Raw genomic sequence first — 12831 nt, 5'->3', positions numbered from 1 at the left:
ATCATCGTGATGTCATGTGACATCACAATACCCGATATGCTTAACACATACTTCGCAGTTAGTCTGGTGCGTCCCGTTACAAAGCCATGTAACGTTAGAGCGAAGCCAACATTTCCCACATGCGCTGGAGGCCTTTGACCAATCCCAACAGAGAGGGCCAGCTGGCCAATCAGAGCAGACTGGGCTTTATCAGGAGAGGTGGGCCTTGATGAGTCAGGAGCTAAAACCAAGTGTTTCAGACAGTGGCTGAAAAGAGGGCCTGCAGCAATTAACAGTATAAGGAAAAGTTATGAACCTGAATATGAGTGTAATATCTCATCTTTATCTTGTGTTGTCATACATAATACAGGTGATCTTTGAGCAAACTCTGTAAAGAATGAGTTTTCCCTAAATATGTGAATGCCAGATAATCAAGAGTCTGAACATTCTAAATTGTCTGTGTAGAAACAAAACATGTCTGGACTATTTGATGAAATATTTTTATGAAGATTGACAGGTTGAGGTTTTATTGTCTGTTAAAGTAAATGAAATAAAAGATAAGTGGTAACCACAAAAATAAACATTCGATACTACGATAGAATTATGCACGTATTCAGGTTCAGCTATTGACCGTCATCACATTTTATTGTTATTCCTTTTTCTGTCTGGTGCCTTCAACCAAACCACAGTATTGACCAGATATTACTCCCAGATATATGACAATCATGGAATGAGCCAGTTATTGTTCCTTTTCGAACCTTTCCTCTGAGTCTGTGGTTAACCACAGCGATGATGTGAGACACTGACCAAACCAAGATGCTTATCATGGAGCAGGGCCTCAGAGGAGACACATGTAACAGTATTCATACAGCCATTTGAATCTTTAGAATGAGGAACTAACAAATTGTATATTTTCACCGTAACTTCTCTCTGTACTCCAGATGAATGGCAATGGTGCAAGTGCAGGCAGGGAAAGGAAACCAGTTTAGTCTCTGAGCTGAAACACTTTCCCTCCATAAGGAGAAAGTGGACTTCACTGACCGATACAAACACTCTTTTAAACTTCATTTAATTCTTTTGGTGCCCTTTTTTTTCCCCCCTCACAGAAAGGACGACTGCCTTTATAGTTTTAAAAACTGCCCCATGAAAGAGAGAAGCTGAGTAGAGAGGAAGCCTTTGTAGCTCTGGGAACAACATTCAAAAAGTATTACTCACAAAGAGAAATGTCCCCTCACACTTCGCCTGTTTCACTCGGCAGAGCAGGCAGAGGGCTTTTGAGGATTGTGTTCAAAAAGCCAAGCGACCACAGTTCTGTGCAAAGTGGAGGCAGCTTCCTGTGTAGCTCTGGCCACACACAGGAGAGAGTCTGAAAAACAAAACACTCTATGAATCCTGAAATCTTCAAACTAGTTTACTCTCAATACTGTCACATCACCAGTGAGACCTGTACATGTAAAACTGTGAAAGTGTAGCGTTTTAGGAAATATGTGCATTTGCTGCCTTGCCAAGAGATACCGTGATCCCGTTAGCTTAGCATAACATAAAGACTGGAAACAGGAGCTCGTTCAAAAGGATTAGATCTCTGCTTTTATTGACATCTGATCGTGATCCAGAAACACTCCAGTGCAAAATCTCTCTGGTTTAAATGAAAAGTAGAAGGGCAGTCAGATAGCACATATACCTCCGCTAAGGCCCAACATAACCTCTTTGCTGAAGGAACTCAGCTTGTTAATTTAATAATGCAGGAGTATCTGTAAATGGAGATTGTACTGAAACATCAGAGGTTCTATTGGGAAACAAACGTGTCGTCTGTTAAGATCCACCTATCCGAGACTCAAATGATACATAAACATTTCTTCATTGTGTTCATAGAAAACATGATAGTAACAGTGTCCTACAAAATGCTGTAGTATATATATATATATAGTCCAGCTCTGCTCCTAATAAACAAGACCTGAACCAGGACCAGAACCAGTGTCCAAACATTTTCAATACAACTGGGTGGGTTAGAGCCTGGAGATGGAGAAGTGATATACCTGCTCTTTATGAATGCATCTTGTTAGTAATTGATTGTGTGTTATGCTGCCCCCTGTTTGTCAGTTCAGGTCAGGTCAGCTGCAATTAAGAACAGTGTCTAATTATCCTCAGGTCACAATGAAGTGATGAAAGCAACTATCAGAATCACTTGATAATTACATTATAACATCAAAGACTCTGTCACATAATAAGAGACCAGGAACCAGCTGACTGGTGCAGTCGGCACAGCCAATCAAACAATTACTGATAATCAGCGAATGGCAGCCTTTCCTCCTCTAGTCCCATCAGCCACCCTGCTAATGCAAACACAAGTATGGGAGCTCAGTTGGTGCGGGGTGGGATGGAGGGGGGGGGGGGTTTATACACTCGGGCACATTTTCTGCTGACAACCCATCATTCACGTGTCACAAACCTTTGGGACTCCATGCATTACACCAACCACCGCCCCCTCCACAGGAGCCAGGGGCCGGGCCAACCGATCGATGGCGGTGATCAGAGAAGGAAATTACACTCATAACTTATTCAATGGTTCGCAGGTACAACAACGACGTGAAGCACATAAAGATCCTGACCAAGGAGTGCTGCTTCTACATCGCAGAGAACAAGAAGTTCAGGAGCATATTAGTGAGTTTTTTTCCTTCCTGTTTTCTGTTTTTTTTTTTTCAAATTCCACCACTGCAGTTCATAAATAAATCATCGGGCTCACTTAATGAAGTGTCAAAACCTGAATTTTATTTTAGCTGTGTGCACAAAAATAGCCATGATTAGAGATGTGTTTATACTGGCCTGAGGGCTCGAGCATTACAGATAAGTCCACCGCATATTGGAAACGTTCGCCAGTCTTATTTATGCCAGGACTGTATTTTCTGTATCTCAGATTGGCTAGAAAACATGTTTTCGAGGATAATATTTGATGACCAATGTGTGTCAATACAGGGTCTTTATAACACGGTAGTTTGAAATGTATTTGTTAGGGTCAGAAAACCTTTTCAAAAGCTCTGTCAATGTTATAAATTAACTAAAACCTATAGTAAGCTTTCATAAAATTTTGTAATGTGCTGCATGATTGTTTTTACATCGTAATACCTGCAGCAACAGGTGCTGTGGTATTATAAGTAATCAGTTTTGAAGAAAGAGCTAAAAAAAACACATTCATAAACATGCATTTTTGTATTTCTGTATTCAGGATAAATGTGACATCTGTTAAACATAAATTACAATAACTGCCTGTGTGTGTGTGTGTGTCCAGGAGCTGATCGAATACTACAAACACCACTCCCTGAGAGAAGGTTTCAGGAGTCTGGACACCACGCTGCAGTTTCCTTTCCAGGAAGCGGAGAACGCTGCTGTGCACCGCATCAACCGGTCGGGTGGCAACAGTGAGTCGACCTGAAGTGTTTTTAAAAATAGAAACAATCCACCGCCCCAGACACCTTTTATCCAGGAAGGGTTCTAAATGTGAAAATGCAACAGTCGGCAATGGAAGAGACATTGATAAAGGATTAAAAGCAGTTTTGAGCAAAATTTAAGCTTAAAGTGATACATTGGCTTAGTTTACCAGAAAATGTCAGTGGGTTCCCATTTGTCATTTGGCCATAACAATCTTTATTTTTCTCATTTGTCTGAATTTGCGAAAAATGTGAAAAATGCCCCAAACCCAGTAGCGTTAAGTTTGATAGAGAAAAGCTTCACATTAAAGAAGCTAGAAACCACAATTTTTTTTGCATTTCTGCTTCAATAATTAAGTGGTTATTGGTAAAGTCCTATTGATTGATTACTTATTGGTTATTTGCTCTACCCAGGACATCCCAGGCCTCAGACTTCTAACGCTTCAGCTGATCAATAACGCTCCTCTCAACCTCTAACCTGTTCTGTCCCCATGCTCTCTTCACTCCAGACGCTGCCTCCTCTGTTTTCTTACCCGTCGTCCCCCCCGACTCTCTCTCCGCCGCGATTCTCTAGGGAGCGCCTTCACAGCCATAAAGGAGCTGCCTCCATATCTGTTGTTAAGAACGGTTCAGGCTCCTCAGATATTAATTGTTTCAGACGCGCCTGTCAAACGGAGGTTGGAGGAATCCACTAAGCGTGTGATTACATTTGATAACTCTCTGTGGACGCTGCTGACTGAGGATCTGATTGATCCGAGTTTCAGGGGAGCGACATTATCTGGTGGAACCTTCAACGAGTCAAGACAATTTGTAATCTGACTTGTATATCGTACCTGGAGGATTGTGCAGCAAATTCAAATTCATTATTATGTGATTCGTTAATCTAACGTGATAAATATTAAAATGGTGAGGTTTCATTTTATTTAAATCGAAATACATTTAGTATGAGGATTAAGCTGCCAAGTGTTTTATTAGTCTGTTATTTAACATTTATTAATTGTCTCTAAATAACAACTTTATTGTTTTAATAGTACAACTTTATTGCTGCAATAATATATTAAAAACAGAAGCTCAGAAACAGAATTCCATCAGTTGTCAGCTCATCTTACTACAAACATCCTTTTACACTTTCGAGAAACATTTTCAGCGATAATGCTGCACACAAAGTTGTTGGAGAACTTTGTTGTGGTGTTTTTTTTTTACCCTGTGTAAGAACGAGACGTACAAACCTGAAGACGAGCAGCTGTTGCCACCAACACTTTGGGAGCGGCACAACTTTTTGCGAGTCTTTGTAGCTGCGGTGCACTGATGGTTATTTATCCGTGCAGCTGTTGCTCCTTCTTTTCTCTGCAGTTTTTGTATTTCACTCCTGCAGCTCACCTGGTTCCTCTCAGCATTCAGCTGTTGGACATGATGTTCCCCGGGACTGAAACGCCGCGTCCAGTGACGTGGCAGTGAACAGGTGTGGGATGTGTAACTTTGAAATGAGACTTTAAAAGAGATGAGAGACGATGGAGCAACAGATCAAACTGCAGAATATTGCCAAACTGGGCAGTTTGTGATGAAAGCTTGAATCTACTTTGTATTAAATCGCTCTCCTCCGTTGTTTTAGTGGCTCTGCTGATAATGTCGCGTGGGAACGGCTTTAAAAAAAACAAACACATTCTCAAACATTTGATTGTCTACCACCTGCCAGAGTGAAGCAGAGAGTGCTGTTCGCCACATACGCTGAATGTTTCAAGTAACGCCAGGAGAAAAAAGAAGGTATTAAAGCCGGTGTGGGAGCCGAGCAAAGCAGCGCTGCCCATCAGTCGCTTAATGGAAAGTCTTTGAGTTACAACAATCAGTGGGAAAATGGGGTTTCGTTTGAACCTTGTGTGCCACTGTGTGTAAGAGAAGAAAAGAAGAAAAAAAAAGGTCCTGGCTTGCTGACAATCACATTCCTGGTGGGAGAGGAGCGAACAGATTGTACAGAGATGTGTGCTTGTTGTAGAGGAGGCCCGTTGTTCAAACTCTGCCTCACAACACGAGGCGACGCGGCTCCCGTCCAAATCGGTTTGGTTCCGGTGCGTTCCGCTGCCCTGTGGGCAGCCTCCTCCCGCTGTGCAGACTTGGTTTTCTCTCTTTCTGTTTTCGAAAAAAAAGACTGTTTTGTTTGGATTTGCGTGCTCCTCGAGCACTGCTGGAAGACTGCTAATGAATGTTTAGGCTTTTGTTGTGTGTTCTGCGGAAGGTGAAAGCTGTTTAGACGGATCGTGTTTAACCGATCAGCTACAATAACCCCAAATATAAATGACTATGTGTCCGTGGTAGCAGCCCCACCTAAAAACATGTGTCATTTAACAATGGGTGTGTACGTGTGTGCGTACTCCTCTTGTATCACCAGCTCACATTGTGTATTCTGGTGAGGTTCACAAATCAGATTTAGCAAAAATGAAGCATGTAAAATGCAGCTGGTGTTTTGGTGGCTGTTTGAAGTGGAGGGCGATCCCTCTTCATATTGCTCATACCTAGACACCATTAGGGGTTGCTGAGCTGTCTCTCAGTGCGCTGATTAGAATTCATTTTAAAAACCGCTGGAGCCCCGCTCCCCCGTACAGCATATCAATAACCCCGGCCTGTTAACTTGCCAGCAGCATTGTTGGGAGCGGCACATTTTTCACAAAGTTCGGGCATTTATCTGCCTTTGTGGGGATTAGATTTTCTATTCCCGCTGGCTGAAATATAGGCTCCTGTGCAGGGGCGGGTTCAGGAACTTGTGAATGGGCTGCTGGACTGAGAATGGGTTAAAACTCACATTTAAAGTGCTGTTTGTTGGCTGTAATAAACTGTACTTTATTAATAATTCCATAGGCTTTAACCCCACACATTACTTACTTTGCTGTAGGTAATTTTTCTGTTTTCCCCTCTGTTCGTGTGTTTATTGGTTGTTTTGTTTGTGGGCGATATTACACAAAATAACTGAAAGGATTTCTAAGCAGTAGCAGTCAGGAGAGAATTTTGGTCTGGATCCAGGACTTGTTTTGCACTTTGAGAGATTTCCTTTAATAATTCATGGATCTTAATGAAATACAAATGAGACATTTTTATGGGACTGATATTATTAGTGTCTGCAATTTGATGCAGATCCAAATAAAAAATTGGAATAAGAATAAAAATTTGGATGGAGTGAATTTAAATGGGGGACTGTTGATCCTTGGCAGAGGAATGGGCTCTCTGAGTGCCAGTCTACTTAGGATATTTTATTCTTAATGGTGAATACAGATAGGAAATGTTTAGAAAAGCATGCAGTCAACGGTCCATGCATTCTGCCATCGGGTCGCCCCTTGTCTTTTTGGGGTCATTTTTGTAGTTGATTGATTGATTTGAAAGACTTTCTTGCATTTGCCTATTTAGTTGATTTTTCTCCATCGTCCAGATAGACATTTTAATTCTAGTTGAACTTTTCTGGGACCTATTACGTCGTCTACTTATATCGAATACTGTAAAGTCTGTTTGTACTCCAGCATCAGCATCGTCCCACGACTGAACTCGTGCCATATTGGCCACGTTGACGTTCCAAAATAACGTAATGGAGTCTAATTTATCCATTAAGGCTGAGGTACTGATACTGTCAGGGTTAGAGGTTCCGCTCACGGGAGCAAGGCACCAACTCTGCTGACTCCCAGACATTGCTGGGATCGATGCTTGTAGCTTTTGCCAGTAGAAATACTGGAAGGTGGATAAAAATACAAATTCAGTCGCTGACTTGATGGTGGGGGTATTTCTCGAGCCGTCTGTGTAACCCTAAAGGCTCGGCTACTGTTTCAAGTAGAGAAATGTGCCGCGCTGACACCGTGACTATCAGTCGTGGCTGCATTGCAGCTGGATGATTGTCTTTGTGAATATGCAAACAGACGTTTATTCCCTCTGCAGTAATTGTGAGCACACTGCATGTTCCCACCAATTAAATACACAAGTGAAGATGTCGCCCCCCATTAATGATGGAGACATCCTGTTGGCAAATTGGAAACAATGTGTGTCGTCGTTGCATGTTTCAGCTGAATCATAGCGCTGGTGCGGATTTGTTCAGCAGCCCTCCACGGTGATCTTTTCTTTAAAGATTTGGATATGGAAATTAGACAAATGTTGTGATATATAACCCACTCCATGCCTGCAAGTGTAATTTTATGCCTCTACACCAGCCATTGGCATTATGTTTTGGGGTTGTCCTTCTGTCCCATTGTGAACAGGATATCTCGAGAATGACTTGAGATAAATAGGTCAAATGTGGTACATACGTTCCCTTAGACTCAAGGATAAACTGATTAGATAATGGTGGTCGAAGGTCAAAGGTCAGGGTCACTCTGACCTTTTTAAATCATGTTGTTGGTCTTAAGAATGCAGCTTCTCAGGAACACCTTGAGGATTTCTTTGAAGTTGGAACAAATGTTCACTTGGACTCAAAGAAGAAGTGATTCGATTTTGGTTGTAGAAGGTCAAAGGTCACGGTGATCTCATGCTCTTGTGAATGTGACAACGTCATCAGAAACCCCCCCACAGGGATTTTTTTCTTTTTATTACTGTTTGGCCTTGTGAACACGTAAAATAATCCTTTCACATTTGGCACAAATGTTACCTAGACTCTCAGATTACCTAATGCAATTTTTATTAGTCAAAGGTCAAGATCACACTGGCCTCTTGAACAGGATTTCTCAAGGCTGCCTTTCTTTCTTTCCTTTTCAATTCTGGACCAGTCATTTGGATTAGCTGATCAGATTTGACTCAAAGGTCACTAACGTGGAAAAAAAGTCTGGAAAAAAAAAATGATGTACTGAAGCAACACTGGTTGGAGGAGGCAGTATAACAGCTTGAAGACCAACAGATAATACAAGTTAGACTCTAAGAACAACTGCTTTAAGGTTGAATTTCCAGTATTGACAAACAGTTTTAAACCAGACATCTGATCCCTAATGAGTTAAAAATGTTGATTTCAAATCACAGTGTTAACATCGGGCTGATCGGTGTAAATACAGAATAATTAAGCGCTGAACATCAGTGGAGGAGCTGCTACCAGATCTCCTCCTGTGCCTGCCGTCACTTATTCTTTATCAAACTGCGACTCTGTTCTTTTTTTCCTCTGAAAAAAAACGAAAAGCTGCGAACTGGGATTTTCTTTAAACCTGTTTATTTTCTCTCTCTTGATTTTCTCTCCTGCCACCCACAACCATCCCCGGCCTCCCCCCACTCTCGCACCCCTCCGCCCCCTGCCTGGCCTGCCCTGCCCCGCCATAGCCCCATTGCTCTGCGGCCTCTCTTTTGTAACTCCTGCCGGCTACAGCTTTGTGCCTCCTTCCTCTGCTCCCTTCTGGTCAGGTACAGGTATCGCTTCTCTCTCTCTCTCTGCCTGCTCGCTGTCACTGTATTTCTTTCCCTCCTCGCTTTCATGTGGAAGGCTGCTTGGCATGCTGGCTGCAGCCCAGTGCTCTCACATCATCGCCTGAATCTCTGCCTTTACATCTGCCATCGAGCTTCCCATTACACCATCTCACCTCTTGCATAGTGACATACTGTACATGTCGTCACGTGTGGAGAGTAGGGACTGTTTATTTTATTCATGCATGTACTGTATGTGAGTTTGTGCATGTGTCTGTACATTTTTTTCATGTCGGTGCCAGTGTGCTAGAGATGTTTTCAGAGACATTTGTGAGTTCGGTGTGTGTCCTCTTGTCTGTGTGTGTCTGTCCGTCACAGTAAACATGGACGTACACATAGAGCTGCTCTATAGTAGATATTCTGTCCCCACAGGCAGCTTCTAGAGGTCTGACATTTCATTTCCACCCGTGAGCTTAGCGCAGGCCGAGTCACCTGCAGGAAGACGAATGCCAGCAGGGCGGCACGGAGCAGTGGTGACCAGCTAACCTGCACCACATCTGTCACTTATGCCACTGTCTCCTCGACAGGATGTCCAGTCACACACACACACACACACACACACACACAGCAGTCAGAGCAGTAGCTATTTTAAAGCTATACGACTACAAGACCCTGTAGCATCGGGGATATTCTTCTTTTTCATCTTAAACAAGAGATTGAACCAATGAGGTTGAGTCTGAAAACTCACACAAGAAAAATAATTTCCTTTAACATCATTTCTATTGTTTTAGATCAGGTAAATGTAATGTAGATACGTAGAGAAATTGTTTTACTTTCATGCAATTTAGAGCAAGCTAACCTTAGTTTGGTCAGTTCGCTCAGTTACGTTAAAATAAATATATATCAGTTAGTGCAATCCGTTTTAAATATGTATATGAGGTGTATATCATACTCCTATTTGAGAATTTACGGAATGGGAATGACAGCAGACCAATCTCAATGAATCTTAATGTCTTCATTAAACCTTGTATCTAAATGTAAACTCATTATATATCAGCAAGATTCCATCTCCATATCTGTGTTTGTGTCCCAAAGTGCTGCTGCTAAAAGTTATCTTCATTGTCTTTTCAACACAACATTAACCCTCCTTTCTCTTTGTTCACCCACCTTCTCCCTCTCCAGTGTTCACCCCCAAAGTGATCGGTGTGGCGATCGCACGCTACGACTTCAGCTCGCGTGACACCCGGGAGCTCTCGCTGCAGGAGGGCGAGGTGGTGAAGATCTACACCAAGTCAGGAGCCAACGGCTGGTGGCGAGGCGAGGTCAACAGCAGGGTGAGTGGCGGCCTTAGGACGCAAACACAACCTCCAACTCGTCCACTTTAAAAAAGTCTTTAATAGAGAATATACGTGGTTTTATGCTTCGCTTATGTGTATATAGTCGTGATCTCCTTTTAGCTGCAGGTAGCAGGACGGGACAATTTCAGATTTAGTCAGTACTTTTTTTTATTCTGTCAGGTACTCGTTTTTCCACATATCCTCACTTGGAAGAGTTCGCTTGCCGCTGCGACTTAAACGCAAACATTTTCCAATCCCATACCGAGAGCGCTCTGTAATCAGGCATACAGCTCTGAGATGATCCTGGTACTGAATGCAGGGAGGTATTCTGACTCCCACTCAGAGCCTGCATGTGTGTGTGAGTGTGTGTGTGTCTGTGTGTGTTGCAGCCCTCGGTAATGCGTCTGAGTGTGTTTTGTGAACAGCTGCGGTAAATGAAGAGGCTTTTCTCTTTTACTGAGGCTGATGTGTGTGTTGATGCGGCTCTGGAGGAAACTAAACGCTGTGTGTAGAGGCGGTGGAGTGCTGTTTGTGTCTGTTTAGCGCCTTCGACCAGGAAAAACAACTGGCACGACTGGCTGAGAAACAGTCGGCTCAGTCTGTGTTTTCGATTGGGTAATACCACCGTCTCAATGGAATGAAATACCAGGTTCTTGTTGAGTGTCTGTCACTATAAGTGGTCAAATTAAAGGACATTGGTTGGGCTCTTTAAATAATGTGATTAAACATGCTATTGTAAATCTGTGAAAAGATATTTGCCGCCAATATTTATTTAAAGAGCTCTTTTTGTTGAAATGTTCAAGCTAAGTTTGAAACTTAAACATAAATGACTGCCAAACATTTTTAGCTCATTCATGTCATACTCTGTTTGAACACACAGTTAAAGGAACAGTTTCACATTTCAGAAAGAAGCTGATGCCAGCAGCTGGTTAGCTTAGCTTAGCATTTCGACTGACATTGTGCTTTATTCAATTCTTACTTCTGTCTCAGGTCCAGATTTCCTTTGGAGGTCAGGTGCCAAATTAAGTCATTTATTATTGTTAAGTTGAGGTTTAAATAGTACAGGACAATATGGTAAAAAATTATATATATGTTTATATCAGTGATAAATAATTATATTATTACATGTTTTATTTTAAGTACGTTTATATTAAGACAAATTTTTGCATCCCCAATAAAGGTTGTAGTTTTTTTCTACTTTTCTTTGAGCAGAGAATGACACTTCATAACATTTTATAAATCTGAAATAAGTAATATATTGATATATGTTGAACCTTTTTTATATGGCTAGTGATGAAAATTGTCTTGATAATCATTGATATAGTTTTATTAATTATTATTTATTAATCTATATTCTTTGATTGATGTTTTTATTGGTAATAATTATAATGTTTCTGGATTTGAATTCGACCAAGTTAAATCCTTGGAATTATTTGTTATGTCCCAAGTAAAGCATCACAACAGAAAATATGTGGTTTTATTTTTGTTTCTTAAGGAGGGGCATTCTGGTACATGTAGGAAATCACTCATTAGAAAAAAGTTAAGGGAATCTGAGGGAAATGGGTTCACTATAAATTATAACTGATGCTCAGTGAAAGCCTGTAAAACGACTCACACCCACCTCTCTCTCTCTCTCTCTCTCTCTCTCTCTTCAGGTGGGCTGGTTTCCATCCACATACGTAGAGGAGAGTGAGGAGTGAAATGTCTGCCGTGGGAGGAAAAGTAAGACAGAATAAGAAGAATGTCGGCAGTGGAATGAGTGCACTGAGCACATAACAGTGACAGACAGAGTGAGCGTCTGCAACGCTGCTTGCTCCAGGTGTCACGGCTTTACTCTCCTCCGCCGCCCGCAACCATCCCAGAGGCCTCTGGGAGAGAGAGAGAGAGAGAGAGAGAGAAAAGGGCTGCAGCTCGCTACGGACGCGCATGGGCCCGACCGCCTCTGGTCGACTCGGCGAGGCTAAGTGACTCCATCAACTAGCAGCTTGCCTGTCAGCAGGACACAAGCCCTCGCCAGACACCCCCCCCATCCCTCCCCGACTTCATCCGTCCATCCATAATTCCCCCTTCACCCTCTTCGTCTCCAGCCGCAGCCCCCAGCTCCCACCTGTTTCTGCTCGCCTAGTCGGTCGTAGCAAGGACTGTGAAAAGTCAGCATTGAAATGCAACTCTTCCATTCATGCGCTCATCCATCCATCCACCCCCCCCCCCCCCCCATGTGGAAATAGACTGACCAGAGTTGCACTGACTGACACTATACATTCTTTCCTTTCTCTCTCTGATGGATCTCAGTCAGTTCTGACCTTGCCTGTGTGTTTATTCCATTAATGCAGGTGGTTATTGATGATTTGATGACCCAGATTCACACATCCACACCACCCACTCCTCCACATCATCACCACACACACACACACACACACACACACACACACACACACACACACACACACACACACACACACACACACACACACACACACACACACACACACACACACACACACACACACACACACACACACACACACACACACACACACACTTACAGGAGATTTAAGAGAGGGATGGAGTCGGATAGCGTGGCTGCACACTGCCAGTAATTGATCGCTGTTGTTCCTATTTTCCTCCTCCCACCTCCTCCATTCTTTATCTGCAGCCCGGCCTCTCATGTTTTCAGTTGTCTTGGCCGTTAGCGATCCGCCGCTCTTATCGGTGGCAGCTCTGTCAACAGGAGA

General features: G+C 42.7%; 1 protein-coding gene and 1 long non-coding RNA gene across 3 annotated transcripts in view; one reads left to right on the top strand and one right to left on the bottom strand.

Annotated features, from left to right (window-relative positions):
* Positions 1 to 11838, top strand: part of LOC117753823 (guanine nucleotide exchange factor VAV3) — an 85151-nt gene extending 73313 nt beyond the window's left edge. The window contains exons 24-28 of one of the 2 annotated variants that reach the window (XM_034572235.1): positions 2553 to 2640; positions 3266 to 3395; positions 8679 to 8759; positions 9942 to 10093; positions 11752 to 11838. In XM_034572235.1, the coding sequence (XP_034428126.1) occupies positions 2553 to 2640; positions 3266 to 3395; positions 8679 to 8759; positions 9942 to 10093; positions 11752 to 11796 (496 nt within the window). In that variant the 3' untranslated portion in view covers positions 11797 to 11838. The remainder of the gene's footprint in view (positions 1 to 2552; positions 2641 to 3265; positions 3396 to 8678; positions 8760 to 9941; positions 10094 to 11751) is intronic. The other variant, XM_034572236.1, reaches the window with a different exon arrangement.
* Positions 1043 to 9935, bottom strand: LOC117753824. Its single transcript, XR_004612313.1, has 3 exons — positions 9712 to 9935; positions 8076 to 8081; positions 1043 to 1053 (listed from the first exon to the last, which is right to left on the bottom strand). It is a non-coding gene; the product is annotated as an uncharacterized LOC117753824 (long non-coding RNA).
* Positions 11839 to 12831: the final 993 nt, after the last annotated feature.

Source organism: Hippoglossus hippoglossus, chromosome 20 (assembly GCF_009819705.1).
Source record: "Hippoglossus hippoglossus isolate fHipHip1 chromosome 20, fHipHip1.pri, whole genome shotgun sequence".
Taxonomy (NCBI): Eukaryota; Metazoa; Chordata; class Actinopteri; order Pleuronectiformes; family Pleuronectidae; genus Hippoglossus; species Hippoglossus hippoglossus.
This window is presented reverse-complemented; position numbering and strand designations above follow the sequence as displayed.